Source organism: Leptonychotes weddellii, chromosome 12, assembly GCF_054177405.1.
Source record: "Leptonychotes weddellii isolate Sample4059 chromosome 12, ASM5417740v2, whole genome shotgun sequence".
In the NCBI taxonomy this organism is placed as follows: Eukaryota; Metazoa; Chordata; class Mammalia; order Carnivora; family Phocidae; genus Leptonychotes; species Leptonychotes weddellii.
This window is the reverse complement of record NC_138380.1, coordinates 66,021,359-66,041,710: the sequence shown is the minus strand read 5'-3', so window position 1 is coordinate 66,041,710 and position 20,352 is coordinate 66,021,359. Positions and strand designations below refer to the sequence as shown.

The 20,352-nt window shown below is 38.2% G+C and overlaps 1 protein-coding gene across 7 annotated transcripts in view; it reads left to right on the top strand.

The window, feature by feature from the left end:
- CDK14 (cyclin dependent kinase 14) overlaps positions 1-20,352 on the top strand; it is a 511,224-nt gene that overhangs the window by 166,954 nt on the left and 323,918 nt on the right. For all 7 annotated transcript variants that reach the window (XM_081800571.1, XM_081800565.1, XM_081800566.1 and 4 more), the window contains one exon: positions 13,343-13,422. In XM_081800571.1, coding sequence (XP_081656697.1) covers positions 13,343-13,422 — 80 coding nt within the window. The remainder of the gene's footprint in view (positions 1-13,342; positions 13,423-20,352) is intronic.

Here is a 20,352-nt window from a genome sequence, read left to right as displayed (position 1 = left end):
CCCCCCCCCCCCCCCCCCCCCCCCCCCCCGGCAACCCCCTGTCCTTGCCAGGCCTTCTTAGCCTAGTTTTAGCAAGATTCCTGCCATTTAGAGAAAATCTCCCCACCCTTGCTATATGGTTGCTCTGGCCTGCCCTTAGCCAGGATCCTGTTAGAAAAATATCCACCCACTGGGGGCGCCTGGGTGGCTCAGTTGGTTGAGCGACTGCCTTCAGCTCAGGTCATGATCCTGGAGTCCCGGGATCCAGTCCCGCATCGGGCTCCCTGCTCGGCAGGGAGTCTGCTTCTCCCTCAGACCCTCCCCCCTCTCATGTGCTCTCTTTCTCATTCTCTCTCTCTCACATAAATAAATAAAATCTTTATAAAAAAAAAAAAAAAGAAAAATATCCACCCACAGAAAGAAGTCTAGAAGATACACACACATGTTGAAAAATTTACCTCTGAATAATAGGATTATTTTGATATAATTTTTTTTCTGTGTTTGCCAACCATTTTGCCATAAACACATGTCACTTTTACAATTAAGATAAGACTTATTAATGCCCATTCCAAAACACATTGATCTATTTTAAGGTTTGTAAAAAATTATTAGAAAACACAAAGAATAATGACATTGCTTTGACAGTAAATAATTTGATCACAGGTGTCTGAAAAAAAAAATACACTGATGTAAGCAGAGTGCCTCTGTTGAATGTAGGAGTAGTGCGAGAATATGGCTCACACACCTTTCTTCTGTGGTTCACGCTGTAATTATTGCTACCCCACAGAGAATTTATGAGTATGGGTTCTGAAGTCCGACCTGCTAAAAATTCTGCAACTGCCTCTTTTGGTTGTGTGATCTGGAACTGTGCCTTGGTTTTTTTTTTTTTTTTTTTTTTAATAAAGTGGAGATGACGATAGTATCTATCACACAACTTTGTTATAGGGATTAAATGAGACATAAAGTCCTTGGCCCAGGGCCTGTCACATTGTAGGTGCTTTAACAATAGTGATATTCAATGCAAGTGCTATTTTTGATTTAAAAGACACCTATTGTAATTTTAAACCTATTGGCTGTATGTAAGACCATTTGATTCCAAATCAGGGTAATTTGTACTCTGGCTCTAGTGCTAGGTTTTGGAAGTAATACTAAGCATAGATCTTATTATATCAATTCTACATAATTTTTATAAAGTCCTTATCTAATCAGCTCATTAGTAAAACATGAATTAATACAAAGCCTGAGCCTCACCATGTGTAGGTGGATTGTTTTCAACTTTATGTTTAATTGAGTCATTTTTTGCATTGGCACCTTGCTTGCCTTTACAGCAGTCCATTATAGTACCCCTTTTATTTTTAGGAGAGTAATAATAGTCTTTAGATTTAGTAATTAATGATGCCTAAGCATTGTTCTCCAGTCCTTTTTGTCATAAAAGACTTCATTCAAACTAGATAAATTTGGCTTTGCTTGATATTGTTTTAGAAAATTTCATTTCAAAGGTATTTAACAGTGACACATTTTCTATAATTATGACAGTAGTCCAATTTAATGAAGAAAATAAAAATCACTCATAATCCTCTTGACTTGATAGAAGTCTTCGTCCTTTAATCAAGCTACTCTGTATTTATAATAATTATCTTTGTTGGTTGTCCATGGGCCTTTGCTGCCAACCCAAAAAAAGAAAATAACCAGGTTGCTATCCTGGTTGTTACATAAACTGGATGGGTGTGTGTGCGTATGTGCTTGTGTGTGTGTGTGTGTGTGTGTGTTTGTGTCTTTATTAGAATGGGTAGAAAACAGTCTGAACTCTGAATACCCCTGCCTAATGGCTCTCCAGGGCTGCTTTAATTGTTTTATCCTGCTGTTCCAAACTTCACTTAATTTTGTATGGCTATGTTTGAATGGAAAATGCAAGATCTCTGTGATTAACACTACTTGGCAACGAGTATTTGGGGATTCCTTAAAGCCTTGTGGTGAATCAGTGATGTGCTTTTTGGTGCATCTCATTTAACTTTTTTGGAGATGCTTTTTTCCTGTGAGAGGAGGCCTGACTTCTCTCTTACGATGATGAACATGTGTGCCTCAACTAGAGAATGGGGACCATTTCTGACTCTGTTAGCGAAATGGGAACATCATGGTTTAAACATATCTTTGCACTGAGAAAGCTTGAGATGTTCTAAGGTGGAGCATCAGACTTTATTCTCTTCTTTAATCCCAGCTTGTGTAATGGCTCAGGCTGATTGTGATGCTGTAGTTAGACTTAAAAAAAAAAAATGAATGGGTGAATTTTATTTTTATATTTAGATACAGTATGAGATATAGTATGTAAGCATTAGCTAGAAAATAATAAGTAATCCAAGATAGGGAAAAATGATATTATCATCAAAAAGTATATTCATTTCTTTTCTGCTTTTTTGAAGCATTTTCTATGGGAAAAAAGCTTCTGAAGATAAAAATCTATTTGAAGTGGCAACTTGACCTCAGAAAGAGAAAATTTGATTTCTCTAGAAATGTAAAATGCTGCCTTTTCAAAGACCGCAGTAATATGCTTCCCCAGACAAGTGTGCTTGAAAGTGGGACTAAGGAAAAACAGGGAAAAACCCAACTTCTTTTTTTTCTTAACCTTCACACTGTCCCTTCGTTCTTAGGTTTCAGTGCATATGGGCACCTTTGGGTGTTGTATGTTTAGGGACATAAATTGTATGTTGTAGAGAAAAATTTGTAGAAATATTTATTTATTTATTTATTTATTTAAGATTTTATTTATTTGATGCAGAGAGACACAGTGAAAGAGGGAACACAAGCAGAGGGAGTGGGAGAGGGAGAAGCAGGCTTCCCGTGGAGCAGGGAGCCCAATGCGGGGCTTGATCCCAGGACCCTGGGATTATGACCTGAGCCGAAGGCAGACGCTTAATGACTGAGCCACTCAGGCGCGCCATTGTAGAAATATTTAACACAGTGAATTTCAAATCTCACTATGTGTGAAAAATCAATTTCTAAAAACTCAAACTACATTTTACTTATTTTTAATGAAACCCTCCCATCTCATTAAATAAACATGCCCTCTCTAGTAATTTCAGGAATATGTGTAACCAACTACCTTTACATTTGTAGGTGTCCTGGGTATCTTTTCTGTGCTTTGTGCCTTTTTTTGATATTTGAACAATTCTTCCATTCCTTGTCTTTGATTCCTTTGCCTTACTTTTTTTTTTTTTTTTTAAAGCAACTTATCTTTGTTTATCTTGCATTTTAGTTGCTTGATATGGTCTTATTTCTTCTCTGGCTGGTAATCTCCTCAGAGGCTGTATGTATGGGACTTTTGCTCTATCCAAAAATGGTTCCTTGCATCTGGAGGTATTCCAGAAGAATACCAAGAAGTGTCCAGTCCATTGCCCTAAAACTCTGGAAGATTAATATAAAAACGGATGGTAAAAGTCTCTCAAAACAAAACCAACACAGACCAGATAACCACAATACAATGCAGCTCAGTGAGAGAAGGAGAGGAAGCATCAGAAGCCCAGGAAAGGCTTAGGTTTGAAGTTGATACACAGAAAATGTCACTGGGGTAGAAAGGTGCTAGAGAATGAGTGCAGTTACTCCCCTCTGTTTTGCTTACATCACTGCTACCAAGGCGAGTGAGCTTCTGGAACCAAAACACAGAACAAATATAAGGGTGAATTAAATTATCAGATGTCTTGGGAAGTTTGAGAGTACTATGGTTCTCTAAGGAGTTCTGGTTTAAGACTTAATATGATTGTTTAACTGAATTTTAAAGAAATTAGGGTTGAGATTGTCCCATCCCTGTCAGTCATCCTTGAGGAACTATGAAAAATTGGCGAGGCATTAGTAGCCTTGAGAGGTCCACATAGTCATAGAAGACGGATTCTCTGAACCAGATCCAGGGGAAATGGTGTGACCGACCTTCTTTCTGCATGCCCTTCTCATTCCCTTTCCCCAACAGAACATTTTAGGACAGATTATCACACAGATGATTTCTGAGTAGTTAGAAAACAAAATAGTGATCTAAGAGTTCATAAATATTATCCCTAGACAACCTTAATTCCTTTTTCTGATCAGATTGTTAAGCTACTAGACCAGTAGAACCCTGTAGATACTGTATATTTGTTTGTTTTCCAGATGGGTAACGGTTCCTGTTTATGTTCTGATAGGTAAGAGAGTGATAGGCAGTTGAGTGCTATGCTGTTGCTGGTGGTGGGTTTACAACAGGCTGATTAAGGATCCCTAAGAGTAGTAGGGTTTCTTGTACCTCCTTTACATGATAAGAGGTTGACTCATTTGTTCACCACTGAGCCCTAATTATGTGTCAGATGCAAATTTTCTAGTACGGTCCAGTGGTAGAGGTAGATGGTCAGTGTCATGGTCTGAGAAGGAGGGGCCACGGAAACAAAGGACTAGATTGGAGAGGTTGAAAGTGAAAAGAAGAGGGAGGAGAGAGAAAAAGAAAGAAAGGACATTTAATGAAGCCAGGTCCCCAGAAAGCTGGATGGGGTAGGGGTCAAGAGTGTGGTGTCAAAGGGCACTGTCTTGGACCTCTTCCTGTTCAGTGTTTTCATTCCTACCTCAGATTAGGACACAGAGAAGGGTGGGTAGCCAATGCCCATCAAAAACAGGATTGGAATTTGGAACATACATGAGGGGCATGAGCAGTTGGTTGCTGCTGACAAGTTGGAATTTTATTAGGGATAAATCAAACTCCTGAAGTTGTGTTTAAAAAGTGAATTATTAGGCATAGGGCAAGTTAGAAATGGTGCGATTTCAGGGCCCCTAAAGAAAACTCAGGGGTTTTCGTTGTTGGTAAGATTAGTTTGAGTTTACAGTATTTTGTGACTATCACAGTTTAAAACATGCTTAGGCCAAAGTAGTACAAGTTCGGTTTCTGGAACGGGACAGGGTACTATCCCAGTCCACTCAATGCTTTTCAGACCACATCTGGTAGTATGTCCACCCTGGCAATCACATTTCAAAAGGGACTAATCAGCTGGGACTTCTCAAAAGCTTGCAACTAAGACTGAGGGCTAGTCAGCTATTTCAAATAGTTACTACTATTACTTTTGGATGTTTATTGTAGAAAAGGAGACTTGGATGTGTTCCAGACCAGACAAAGGAAGAGAGGCAATGAGAAGTTGATGTAAGAACCTAAAGGCTTAACAGACTGGTTCTCAACACCCCAGGGTGTTTTAAAAAATACAAATGCTTAGGACCCCACCCTACCGCCAATTAAATCAGGAGTGCGGCCAGGCCAAGATATGTTTTAAAGCTGCCCAGTTGATTCTACTGTGCAGCCAGCACCTTAATCTTCCATGCATCTGCAGAGGCTGGTCCCAGCCCCCTCCATGCCTTGTTTAATGCTCAGGGGCAGCCACAGCAGCAGCCCCTGTCCCACCTGCTTCCAAGAGACCGTCAGGATGGAATCTCTTCTGCTCATCACTGTTTACCACGGGCACCACCCAAGGGATAAACTCCCGGATCATCTGCTGTCTCTCTGACCTCACCCCCCTACTTCTCACTATATCTTTTACACTGTCCCTTCCTGTCCTTCAGGATCTTCCTGTGTCTTCTAGATCTAGAACATCATCCTCTGATCAACAAATATAATCTCTACCTCTCTCTGAATTTTTTCTTAACTTCTGCTTTAACAGAAAACTGGCTCTCTCTTGAGGTTATTACTTCTCTTGAAGTCCTCCAAATGACTCACAGGTTTTTATGTCTAGCCTAGGTTTTTGTACTGAGATCCAGATCCACAAATACCAGTGCTTACTATGTGTCTCCACTGGGGATGCTCCCAGACTAAGATCCTCCGAAACAGGACTCTACAACTCTGTCTGAATCTCCTCTTCTTTAGTTTCCCTTGATTCAGTTAAGTGGTACCTGCATCCACCCAACACTGAAGTCAGAACATTTGGAATCATCTTTTACAACATTCCCTGTGCCCAATCCAATTTATCCTGACAGGTTGTTGATTGTGTCTTCAGAATGTCCTTTTCCTTTTTCCCATTCCTCTTACCAAACACTGTTTTTGTGCGGCTGCCATCTTTCCCTGGGACCACTGCAACAGTTTCCTGCCCTCCCTTCCTATTCCCACTGGTGTGCTCCTTCAGGCCATTCTCTACCATAGTGGGTGAGCTGCAGACACATAATTTAATCATAGCATTTTCTTTCTTTAGATCCCCAGTGTTTTTCTTTCCTTTCCTTTCCTTTCCTTTCCTTTCCTTTCCTTTCCTTTCCTTTCCTTTCCTTTCTGTTTCTTTTCCTTTCTTTTCGTTTCCTTTCGTTTCGTTTCCTTTCCTTTCCTTTCCTCTTTCCTTTCCTTTCCTTTCCTTTCCTCTTTCCTTTCCTCTCCTTTCCTTTCCTTTCCTTTCTTCCCTCCTTTCCTTTCCTTTCCTTTCCTTTCCTCTTTCCTTTCCTTTCCTCTTTCCTTTCCCCTTTCCTTTCCTCTTTCCTTTCCTCTTTCCTTTCCTTTTCTTTCCTTCCTTTCCCCTTTCCCTTCCCTTTCCCCTCCCCCTCCCCCTTCCCCTTCCCCTCCCCTTTCCCCTTTCCCTTCCCTTTCCTTTCCATCTTTCCCTCTTAAGGACCTCCATGATCTGGTTCTTCCATTTCTCTTTCCAGGTGCCTTCCTAACTCTCCATCCCCCCCACCCCCAACAGCAAGAAACTCTAGTCATTCTTTCCTTCTTATATTTTTGTTTAACACATTGTGTTCTCTGCCTCTGAGATTTTGTACAGTTGTTCCATCTACCTGGTTGTTCCAATCGCTTAATCTATGGGTTCCTTCCCTTTTTTGCCTTGAAATTTATTTGTTGAAAAGACAAGCTTCATTTTTCCTATAGAATTTCCTATATTCTAGATTTTCTCATTGTATCCCAATAGTATCATTTAACTTGTTACCTTATCTCCTTAATTAAGTAGTTAGAGTGAAACTTGGTCAGATTTGGGTTGGGTTTATTCCATAGGAGGGGATGCCTGCTTCCATCAGGAGGTGCATAATATCTGATAGCCTCATTTTGTGATTTTAGCAACCATTAATAATCCATTAAGTGATTATGGTTAAGAATGGTGTTATTCAGATTCTGTCATTCCTTCTTCGTTTGTTATATGCAGTACATCTATAAAGAGAAACTTCCATATATCAACTATCTCATTAGAGTGAAGGACAGTGTATATGAAAGTATATGAAGAAGGAAGGTAAATGCTTGATATATTCTTTTCAACTATTTTGAAACTAATGATATGGTTTTGTAGTACCCTCCAAATATGACTCCTGAGTTGGTTTTGTTTTGTTGCATTATAAACTTATTGAATTAAATATGTTTGATAGCTTTCAATCACAGATATTAGTTTAGTGATGCTTAAATTTTTCCATCTTGGATGAGTGAGAACCTGTTTTTTCTCTTTGATACTTTATGCCTGTCTCCTTGGTGAGACCTAAGTGCAAGGATCATGTCTCTGTTGTTTGTCCTTTATGCCAAGCACAGAATCACTCTCTCTCAATTTGTTGATTTAGGGGCAGGATATTAAAACTTAATTATGGGACAGACTGTCTTATGAAAGAGCATTTAGTTAGTCTTTGTGGATTCAGAACTTGAATCAGAGAGTGGAAGTTATAGGAAGCAAATTTTGGCTCAACATAAGAACCAAAAAACTTGGGGTAGTTTAGGGGAGTTGAGTTCCATCAAGTCTTTTGAGGGGCTGCTTTGTTCCAGGGAGTGAGAGGACAAGGATAAAAAACCAAATCAGTGAGGATCTTTTTGCTTGGAGCCTGAATGGTCATTGAGGTCACTTCTGCTTGCAAGGTAGTGACTCTCAAATCCTTTGTTGACAGATTTTATTTTTGGAAAGGTGCAGAGTTGGTTGGTTTAAAATTGTTGAAATGTAATTATTGTTTTCTTCCATGAACAATATATGTCATTCTAAATTTGGTTCAAAGTATCATGAGTTTGTACATTGGATGAAACATTGACAATGATGAATTATGCGTTAGTAGCAATCATTTCTTTTATAAAAGGTTATAATTGTCCATTGAACAGACTTCTCATTGCATTAAATTCTCAGACTTTTTGCATTGTTAGTCACATTCTAATAAATAGCCATTATACTATTCTCTTTTTAATCTTTGGATTTTATTAGTCGTCTTCTCTCTGTATTGATAAAGATTAGCATGAAGTGTGATTACTGGCAACTTACTTTGAAATTCTAATTTATTTTTTCCAGAATAAAATATAGTAAATAGCACTTTCAGGATATTGCAGAATTGCAAAGATTTCTCATTTACACCTGAATAAAAATTGAATTTAGATGGAGATAGCAAGACCAAGTGTTTAGTTAAGTTTTAAATTTTTGAAGTATGTATGTAATACAATAAGTCAGCAATTTAGCCAGTGTCTTAAGAGGTAATTATATAAAAGAAGCACTATTAATAGTACCTTTAAAATATTTTAATGACTTTTCTGAAAATTTAAAAATTCAGCCCAATATATCATCCTTGATATACTCTAGTTTGCCATTGTCGCTTCCTCAGTAGTATCTACATTTCCTTCTATTGCTTCTAGACAAACACAGTAAGGAAGCAAGCATTGGATCTGTCTGCGCTTGGTATTATTTCCTAGCAGTTTCTCTTGAGACAAAGTCATAATGGAAGAGAGGCAGAATATATTAAATTTTCCAGAGTATATTAAATTTCTTTTAGGTATATTGCCTTAATTTCCTTTGTAACCTCTAGATATAATTTCTTCTAGGTGTTAGCACATGGACACTGTTTTCAAAGATGACTTAGATAATATTTGTAATTTTGTTTTATTGTACTAAATTATCCTATTAATTTGAAGTAACTAATGGAATAGAAAACCTTTGGGCTTTCCTTTGAGAATTTTTGCTCATAAGGAAATTCTTTCTGTGCATCATCTTTTGAACCTGGAAATTTTACCCTAAAAGGGGCATTTTCCTTTGTAGGTTTCACAGATGTTGAATGAGCAAATGCATGAAAAAATGAACAGGCTGTGTTCCTTGTTCAAAACTCCTAGATCTTCTTGTTTTTCTCTCGCAAGAGAACTTTATTTTTTACAAACTTAGGGCATACAGAACTGCGGACAGAGTTTCTGAAGTTCATAGAGATTTGGATTTGTGGTTAGAACCAGTTTGAAAGCTGGATCCACTTGAACATGGCTCTGCCAGGACACCCAGTATCCCCATGTCTCTGTGTGTGGAAAGCTCTGTGCTTGGGCATTCCCCTGGCTCTTCCTCATCCTGCCTTTGACAGCTCTTCTGTGTGACCAGTGGACTGAAGGATGATTCATCCCTGGGTCTGAAGTCAGCTTGGCCAAGTGAGATGTTGAAAAATTAGAGAATAGTAAAGAATCTCTGAAATTAAAACAGCTCTTTAAATAGCTTAGGACAACTGGGTAAAACCTGGCAATACCTCCAATAGAATGTTCTGTAGTATTATTAACACAATTAAAAGTTTTTTTTTACTATGTTAATCACCTGAATTAATGTCTTCATTGCCATCAAGCCTTGATTGCCTTCTATTCATTAGCTTTTGATTTAATTAATGAGACTTGTTAAAGAGGAATCTTCAGTGTTTTCCTGTAAACAGCTCTCATTTGTTGATTCAATTGGAATTTTGTAATTATTCTAAGGAACTTAAATCAATGTTTGAAGTGTATGTTTTGGATCTTCAATAAAATCGTTTAAACTATACAAGGTAGTTATTAGATATAATAACTTCTTTTCTATGTTATCTCCTTTTCTGTGTGATTCTATGTCATTTTTATAGAATAACAGATATGTTCTTTTGATGTCTTTAACAAAATGACATTTCGTTAGAGTTAGTAACTTGGAATTTCAAGTATTTCAGTCTGTGCTAAAGTTTATAAAAACATATGCATCAAAGGTAGAACATTAGAAAATTGGTAATGTTATTTTTTCCCAAAGGTATTTTTTCCAAAAGTGGAGCAAGTGACTTAGCATTTTTTCCTAGGGCTTTAGAACTGAGGGTTCCAGTAGTTGGTGAGTGTCTAGACATGTAGAGAAAAACTAATTAAGAAAAGAGAAAGTCACAATGACTCTAAGGTTAAAGAGCAATTTGATAATCAATATGATTCTTAAGGGGAGACCACTAAAGCAGTTGAAGAAGAGGGAGATACTGATTAGTGGTCTAGACACAGATAATTAAAGGATAGTGGGGGTTTTGAAACATGGCTGTTGGGTGCAAAAGGGTTAATTAACAAAGCATTCTATAAACTCTAAAACTTTAAGGAAATGAAAACTTGCCATATCCACATGTGTCAAAATCAAAGAGGTTACACATTTAATTTGAAAAAGGACAATAAATACTTAAGCCAAACATGAAAGAAGATACTGAAAACTTTATTAAATTTGAGATTTCTGAAACTTTTGAAAGCAGCAATTATTATACTTTAATCTTTTTTTTAAATATTTTATTTATTTATTAGAGAGAGGGAACATGCGCAAGCGAGAGCGCGAGCAGGGGGAGTGGGGGAGGGAGAAGCAGGCTTCCCGCGGAGCAGGGAGCCCGACACGGGGCTCGACCCCAGGACCCTGGGATCATGACCTGAGCCGAGGGCAGATGCTTAACCGACTGAGCCACCCAGGCGCCCCTAAACTTTATTCTTGAGTTATCTTTCAGGTATAAGAAAGGAATTATCAGTATATTAACATTATTAATTCAATAAATGTTTTTGAGAGCCTACTCTATACCAAGCAGTTTTAGGCACTGGGCACATAACAGTTAACAAAACAGAAAGAGTTCCTTCACTCCCAGAGCTAATAGTCTAGCATAAATTTTAAGGAAATTTTTAGTGTTATGTAATATAATACATAAAACTCAATGTTTCTAGCGTTATGAGTATCATAACTATAAGAAATTAATGCTTGGAGTTTCAATTCGTGGAGAATGGTGCTTCAGAATCAGAATTCCCTCAATCTACTTAAAGGTGTTCTACCTCTAGTGGCATTTAAAGAGTAAATGTTGGCTTAGTTGAAGGTTTCTCTCCTTTTAGTATATTATAGGGGAATGAATTATGCTTCATGGTCTGAGAGTGTTTTAAGTATATGACCTTTAAAAACACGAATTCCCTATATTCTAGAATTCAGTTCATGGTGCATATAAGTTAATGATCTCAAGGGAAGTAGAAAAGCTTTGTGGGAAGCAGGTTGTGTGTATTTTTTTATGGGTGAGAGGAAAATATCTGTAAATGTGGGGAAAGTTCCAAGCAGTTCCTGGAAGCAGTTACTGCCTCCTCTGGGGAGCCAGTGATGAGCTCAACTGGGCTGAGAAGAATCTGTGCAGATGTTAGCACTGACTGCATCCCAGCCTCAAGCCCCGCCAGAGACCACCCCCCACCCTTAGTCATAAAGGACAAAGTGAGAGCACAAGGTACAGTCTCCAGTGGAACTCCATGTGCATATCAATTTTTTGCCTGCACCTGGGTACCTAGAGCACAGTCAGGAGTGGAAAAATCAAGGTAATGTACTGAGGAGCGAAAGGATGCAGAACAGAAAAGCAGTTGGCCTGTCATCCCAGCTGAAAGACAAGGAAAAATACCTCCTAACCTTGAGAAGGGGGCACATTGTGGGGCTTTATAATCAGATGGCCTTATCCCATTAGGGTAACCAACAAAGTACTTCCACAGTTAGCGCAATGAGGAATGCCACTGGGATGGTTGGGCTGTGCTGAATTCCTTGGACTTTCAAGTTTTGTGTCTGTGGCAGTTTTTCGAGCAAAACCAGACCAATTGGATGCAGTTCTTAAAAAAGAGACATTCTCATTCTTTGTTTCAGACTCAGGCACTGGATTCTCTGGACCACATGAGTTCTTGTTTGCTGGTTCCATAAGCTCTGAAGATTTGTGGTTGTAATTTTTATCTATCAGATTGGCAGTCAGTGGTTGATAACATAGTAGAGGTGAAGGGGCTAACAGGAGCTCTTACATTTGTTCTGTAGGAAGTGTAGGTTGGTACAACCTCCATGTAGGATAATTTCCCACTATTCATCAGAATTAGAATTTAGATATGCACATACATTTCAAACTTGAAATGCCACTTTTAGGAATTTATCTTACAGATATTTTTTTTTTACCTGAATGAAGTTACATGTCCAAGAATATTTATCGCCATCATTGTTGTAGTAGCCAAAAATTGGGAACATGCTAAACGACTGTCTGTAGAAGACTGGGATTAAATGAAGTATATTACACGTATACAAAGGAGTACCCTGTGGTCTTTCAAAGGCAATAGAAAGTTTTCTCTATGAGTTTATGAGGAAGTCACCAAATTTATTAAGGTAAAATACACAGTGTGCTCTGTCTAGCATACTACCATATATGTGTGTGTGTAAGTATATATGAACAATGGTAACCCGTGACCTCACAGGATGGGAGCTGGGTGGCTGAAGGAGCGTAGCAGAGAGACCTACTTTTCATCAAATGCCTTCTTATACCTTTTACATTTGTAATGTGTGCTTGTTTTATCTATTCTTATTAACAAAGGATACTGCTGGGCCTAGTAAAGGTAAAGGAGAGCGTTCGCCTATAAGACCAATGTAGATTGTCATGTTTTTGTTAACAGAATTGACTAGATAAAAAAGTTATCTGCCTAGTGCAGTCTGACTTTTAATTAGAGCCGATACACATTTAGAATACGTCTGGAAGAACCATCTGCTTTGGATAAGTCCTGTGTAATCTTATAATAGTAAAGCATTCATAACTTTTATTTTGATGATATACTGACGTATCATAAGACACATTCAGACCAAATATAATTTTAGAAGGCTCTAGTAAAAAAAAATAACGAGAAAGGGAGGACTGAGTGATATTGAGAGAGAGAAAGAAGAGGGAAGAGAGGAGAGAGGAGAGAAGTCTGAGTATCGAGTTTCTGACCTTGGGGATTGAATGACCTCAGCTTAAGACTGAAGATGAAGACATTTCAGCCAAGGACATGAGGAGCTATTGGAAAAACTAAGGGAAAGAGTTATTTTGATTTCGTGATTTCTAATTAGTCTGAGAATGATTGATCAAGCGTGGTGATTTTGTTAAGCACTAGTTTCATTCTGGAAGGAACACAGAGGGAATCATAGAAAACTATGATTAGTTAAATCTTGGGACGAGGCGAGTGTGAATATTTAAAATGTGAATATTTAAATGTGAATATTTATAATGATGATATAAAATTCCCAAGCTTGCTGAAATTAATCTTGTTGTGGTGGCATAATTGAGTCACTGACATTTTCAGTGCAAAAATGCATAAAATATAAACTGTAAGAAAATTAGAGCCATAACGGGAACATATTCTCACGGATTCACTTCTCATCTTTTCTTCCGTTTCTGCCAGAGTAAATGGGAAGTTGGTAGCCCTGAAGGTGATCAGGCTGCAAGAAGAAGAAGGTACACCTTTTACAGCTATCAGGGAAGGTAGGCATTTTCTCGTTATCTTTGCTTTTGTGTTTGCATGATGCCTGTAGCTGTTTAAATATTACTCACCTCTCATATGCAGAGTTTGTAAATTATATGGTTATATCTCATTGGAAAGTGTAAACTGAAATTTAAAAATCAGTATCTCTTGCAATCATATCGAGTCATGTTAAATAAAATAAGACAATCCTGCTGTATACTCAGGTGTGGGGGAAAAAACCTGATGTGTATTGATGGTGAGACTAAAGCTGACTGAGGAATTTTATATGCTTGGTTTTGTTTGTAGGGTTTCTAAGGTACACATTAATCTAGCATTACTTTATATTCATGACTTTTAAGAAAAGTCCTTACACATACTGGGCTCATGCTATCTTGTTAGTGATTTGTATTTCTTCTTTCTTGATTTCTTTGTTCCTGTCCTTTACTATTTTTTCCGTTGGTCTTTCTTATTGACATTTAGATACTCTTTATATATTAGCATCATTTATCTTGTAATATTTTCTTTGGTCATTTTTCTAAAAATTTCTCTTACAACATAGTTTGTTACATACATGTTTTTAATTTTTATAAAATAAAATTGCTTTATATTTTATTTCTGCATAGTTTCTCTACTCCAAGAGAATAAAATATCTTTTTGGGGCGCCTGGGTGGCTCAGTTGGTTAAGCGACTGCCTTCAGCTCAGGTCATGATCCCAGAGTCCTGGGATCGAGTCCCGCATCGGGCTCCCTGCTCTGCAGGGAGCCTGCTTCTCCCTCTCCCACTCCCCCTGCTTGTGTTCCCTCTCTCGCTGTGTCTCTCTCTCTGTCAAATAAATAAATAAAAATCTTTAAAAAAAAAAAAATCTTTTTATTAGTGGGAACTTTTCAGTTCAGTTTCACAACTTTTAGTATTAATAGCTTTCCCTCCACTACATTTAAAAATTTTAGTGCCAATATAGTTAACAAAGTGTTATATTAGTTTCAGGTGTACAGCAATATATGATTCAGCAGTTTTGTACATTACTCAGTGCTCATCATGATAAGTGTATTCTTAATCCCCTTCACCTATTTCAGCCATCCCCCCACCCACCTCCCCTCAGGTAACAATCAGTTTGTTCTCTATAGTTAAGAGTGTTTCTTGGGTTGTTTTTTTTGTTTGTTTGTTTGTTTGTTTGTTTTTTCCCCTTAAATTCCACATACAGGTGAAATCATATGGTATCTGTCTTTCTCCGACTGACTTATTTCACTTAGCATGATACTCCCTCCACTACATTTTTAAAAGTACAAATTATCTTGACATAAGACTTCAGCTTATTTTTTGCACTGAAGGAACTATAGCTGACCCACCACAAGATAACTGTGAGTGATTTACTGCAATAATATCATTAAGGTATTGAGGAATTAAATGTAGTCTGTCCCTGGTCTGATTTGTTTCTCACAACCATCATTATGATTTACATTTGTTTTTGAGAGGCCTCCTTTCGGTTTTCACTTTCTCACCTCTCATTCTCCTTTTCGTACCACTTCCGTTTGGTTTCCATCATTCCTACTTAGCTGAAAATGTTGTTGTGAAGGCATCTTTATGAAATATTTGTTACATAAAGAGGGTGCTCCCGTCTTATGGGATTGGAAACCACTGGTTGAGATAGAGCAGTGGTTCTCATCGAGCTCTGGAGGGCGGCAAGGTGGAGTGCTCTTGAATTTGATTTTGCTAGACCCTGAGTGCTAGGGTGTAGGAAAGGGGCAAAGAGAGGCTGGGCCAAGAGAGAAGCAGGAGGAAATGAAACTGGGCAGCAGGCACACTCCCTAACGTGTGGGGTATACACTGCAGTTTACCAACCTGCCCTTGCTGTTCGTGCTAGCCTCGGTTCAAGGTTCAGAGCAAGTTTATAATGGTATTAGAGGATCCAGTTGTGACAGTTGGACTCATCAGTGCGAAGTTCAAGGGGAGAAACAAATGGAGCCAAATTGAAGTGGTTGTTGATGTGTTCATACTGCCTAGGTATGAGGCAAGGCCGTTGGGCACAAGGTAGGCCTGAGATAAACTTGGGAACGGGCCCTGGGAGGCAGTTGTGTCAGAGGATGCAGGCCTCTGTGGGTTAGGGAGCCTCTGAAGACTTTTGAACTGAGTGTATTAGGAAGATAAATCTGATATTAGGTATGATATAGATTAGATGAGGAGGAACCTGGAAGCTGATAAATCAGTCATTCAAAGTCGTGCAGATTTGAAATTACGAGGACCTGGGTTAATTAGAAAGCGGTGACAAAAAATGATTTGTAGAGAAAGAAATGCCAGAACAAGGTGAATTACTGGTTAGAGATTATTTGAGAGGGAAACATAAATGGTTTTGAGTTTGAGTGAGTAAAAACATGGTGCCAGAGGGAGAAATAATTTGTGTTGCTTTTAACACTTTGCAGTTTGAAAGGGCGGTTATCTACTGTAAACTTCACTTGAGCCCTTTGAAGGGATTTTGTATAGAGTTTATACTGTTTATAGAATCTGTGATACGAGTATGGAATTGAGGCCTAGAGAGGTTAGTTGACTTGTCCAAGGTGTTGGATCTTGTACCTAGGCTTTCTTAGTTAGTACTCTGTGGAGTAGTAGATTTGAGTTTTGGACTTTCTGAGTTCATGATACGTCTATACGAAAATGTCTTTTTGGTGATGTGGGAGTAGATCTCATGAGAGTTTAGCATAAACAGTATATATTTAGCATGGTCCTTAACAAGCTGAATGAGTGTAAGATTTTTGTGGGAGAGGACTTTGAGCAAAAAACAGGGAGTTAAATTGGAAGGGAGTGTAGTGAGGTGTGGGAAGCCCCGTGGATATTAGAGTCTAGAAATCTGGGCTTCATTCTGGCTCTGTTTTTCATCACCTACCAGACAACATGAGGCAAGTCACCTATATTACTTTGCTAGGGCCCCTGTAGCAAAGTACCATAGGACAAGTGGCTTAAATAACAGAAATTTACTGTGTCGTAGTTCTGGAGGCCAGAAGTCCGAGGTCAGGGTGTCGGGGTCCTGCTTCGGAGGGCCATGAAGGCAGGATCTGTTTCAAGCCTTGGCTTGTGGATGGCCATCTTTTCCCTGTGTGTTCAAATCATCTTCCCGCTACCTGTGTCCAATTTCCTTTTCTTGTAAGGACACCAGTCATATTGGATTAGGGCCCACTCTAATGATCTCAGTTTAGCTTAATTACCTGTGAAAACCCCCTGTCTTCAAGTAGGGTCATATGCTGAGGTGCTGGGGTTAGGACTTCAACATGTGAATTTTGGGGGACACAATTCAGTCTCTAACACCACCTCATGGCTCTAGGCCTCTGTAACCCTGGTTGTGGAACATGGGAGTTGGTTTGTGCCATCTCTCAGGAACCATCTCCCTCTATGTTATGGTTTTGATTTCCCACGGAATCTTCAAACTCAGAGTTTTGAATACCCTGGAGAGCAGGGAAGGCTGCAAGAATTGTTGAGGCCTGGAGGAACAGATCACAAAATGACATTGTATTTTCCATTGAATAAAGTATTTTGAGGTTTCCTAATATAATATGACTTCTCGGTGATTTTTAACGGAGATAACTGACCCAACAGTAAGAAGAGGAATTAAACTTTGGGTCAGTTTTGGTTATTTACTCCTCTCTTGCCTTCTTATTCCCTCCTCTCATAGTCTTATTTTTCTCATTTTTCTGCTCTGTATGTTTGAAAGCAAAAGCTAGCACAATTGCTCCCTTTTGCTGTGAATAATGATTCATGCAAAGTAACTCCTCTGTGTATCTGGTGGTAGAGTTTGAAATATTTAGAATGGGGGTGGGTGATGTTTGGGATATGTTCATTTTTGCATTTTTACATTTTTGCATCTTTACATTGATGAGGGTGTAGCATGGCTTGCTCAATTGACACGAAGCACTTTAATTTGAGTTTGCCTCTTTTCTGCTGTTTTGGTCAATTTCCTCATTCACAAAATGTCAACAGCAGGAGGATTTCAAAGGAGGAAAACAGAAAAGTAGTTTTCAAGTGGCAGCTTGCCACTTAGAAGCTTACCTGGGAATTTAGATTTTAACACATAATTTTCACTTAAAGTAGAACTACTTGTCAGCAACTCTAATCTTACCTGGATTTATGTCCAGAGATGGATTTTGAATTTTATCTCAGAGCTAGAGTGCTTACTGGCTTAATTCGGGTTCAGGTGCTTTGAGACTCATTCTATTTTTGATGGCAGCTTAGAGAAATTAAGCAGCAGTGCTATGGGCTAGCTATTCTTTTTTTTATTCTCATATGGTATCTTCATAGATTCTGATGGTAAGGATAGAGTCAGGAGATACTGGCATGGTTTCAAAATGAGTAGATAAAGTTTCTTAGGATATCCCACCTTTTTTTTTTTTTTAAGATTTTATTTATTTATTTGTTAGAGAGAGACCGAGAGAGACAGAGAACATAAGTGGGGGGAGGAGCAGAGGGAGAAGGACAAGTAGACTCTGCACTGAGCACCGATCCCAACACGGGGCTCGATCTCACGACCCTGAGATCATGACCTGAGCCAAAATCAAGAGTAGGACACTCAACCCGACTGAGTCACCCAGGTGCCCCAGGCTATCCCATCTTTATAAACAACTTCAAGATGTCTGATGTCTGTATTCTTGCTCTGTGATACTATATTCTAGATATTCAACAGTTTGTTTGTTTGTTTGTTTTTGGCTAAGATTTGCCCAGAGAAAGAATAGAAGGGAACCAGTTATCATCTTTTGTGAATTTTTGAATACCTAATAGTTTTCTTAGGCAAGAGTTAAGAGAAATCTAGATACTGTAAAAGAGAAGAGTTTTCTTTTAAAGATATTATTTGTCAGAGAGAGAGAGAGCACGCACAAGCAAGGGGAATGGCAGGCAGAGGGAGAAGCAGACTCCCTGCTGAGCAAGGAACCCAATGTGGGGCTCGATCCCAGGACCCTGGGATCGTGACCTGAGCTGAAGGCAGACCCTTAACCAACTGAGCCACCCAGGCATCCCTCACCCTTCCACATGCAGATCTTTATTGAATCTCCCTATTTTCATTTCAGTTTATGCAGCTAGTTTAGAGGGACTAAAAGATATTGAAGTACTTAGGGCATGAAATGATGAGGCTCTGTGAAACAGTGGGGGGAAAGAGGAGATGAATGTGTTTGGGAAGGACTTAAGAGGGATAGCTGGTAGGGCTTGGTGTTTGACTAGACATAGAGCTTGATAGAAATGGGATATTCAGAGTATTCCAGGATTTTTGGCATTCATGAATAGTTAGATAGTGAAGCCAATAATAAGAAAGGCACTACAGGGTAGGGGAGTTTATAGGAAGGGAAAGAGAGTAAGTTCAGTTCTGATCATGTTAAGTTTGAGATCTGGCCTTCAGGTGGTAATTGTTTATGCAGTGGTGCAATTTAGATAACCCATCAGTTGTACCTAAATTGGGGACCTTACCCTACATTCCAAGTACATGATCTCATTTAGTCTTTCAACATTGTGAGAAAGGTTGATGTTATCTTCATTTTAGTAATTAAGAAGCTGAGATCTAAAGAGATTTTTGTCCAAAGTCATACAAATAAGTGGCAAATTTGGGTCTTCTACCCAGTACCCAGGCCAATGCCTGACGCCTGATGGTCACTCAGTACATGTTGAGTGAGTGAGTAACAGAATAAGTGAGTGAATAAACCCCAAATCCTTTAGTGTTATTCTACTATATTGCATCACTGTTGAGACAGAAACCTCTATGATCAAAATTGTATATGGATTCTTTTCAGGCTACTAAGCAGAGAGGTGAAGTTGGGAAATCGCCCTAGAGCAGTCGGAAAATGTTGAGTCTTGGTGAAGACTATGGCACTAGCTACATGAGCATAAGCGAGTCACTTAACATATTTAATCTTCAGTTTTTTCATCTTTGTTATGAAGGGGTTTGAACTATATGATCTTAAAGCTTTATGATTAAAATAATAGTATCAGCATGAATCATTACCTGGATAAAGGATCCTTAATTGTATCATCAGTGTGCTTCATACACACATGCTGTAATGTGATGCACATTTATTGTGTTTAAAATATTTCTTTTAAACCCTCTAATAATAATCCTTTATGTCTGTCACTGAAAAAATTAACATGAATTGCTTCAGAGCATTTGACAATTGACAGACAAGTTTTTCTTTAAATGGAAGATAAAAAATCCATGAGTCTAGACTTTGATTTTAAGTAAGCTTATATAGATTGCCAAAATTGTTATTCTTTGTAAGAATGAATAATTTGATGGACGTCTGCCAATTGATATCAACAAAAAATTTGCGAGCTGTTAGATCATGTGACTTTGAAAACTGAAAATGATATGTTTTCTTTTGCATGTCTTTAATTTTAAAGGATGAGGTTTTTTAATAAAGTAACTTATTTTTTGTCCCCTTTAAGTTTGTAAAAAATTTTATATTATATTTTCTATTTTATTTGGAAATAGAGATTTCCAATTATATTTGGAAATATAAATGTAAATATTTTATTGGAACTATAAATTGAACTATGATACCTTTATGTTTAAAATATTTTTAGGGTTGTGCAACTAGTTCTAATCTGAAGGTGTTTATAATTGGCTAAAAATCTCCAAGGACTTTTTCAGTATCTACTATATGCTTATGTTTTAGAAATGCTATCTCATTTAATTCCTCCCAATATTCCTGTGTTATGTAGAGGTATGAATATCTCTGTATTATGAGGTGGTGATTGAGGCCTGGAGATAATAAATTGTCTTGTATCACACAATTTACTAGTAAACAGCTGAGTTAGGATTTTAACTGGGGTCTTTTAACTAAAGTGTTTGTTTCAAAGATGGTAATTTCTTCTCTTCAGAATTTCTAATCTAAAAAAGTTATGGGAGTCCATAATCTACATATAAACTGCTTGTCTTGACATTATTATCATTGCTACTACAAGTTGCTGTATAAAAATTCCAT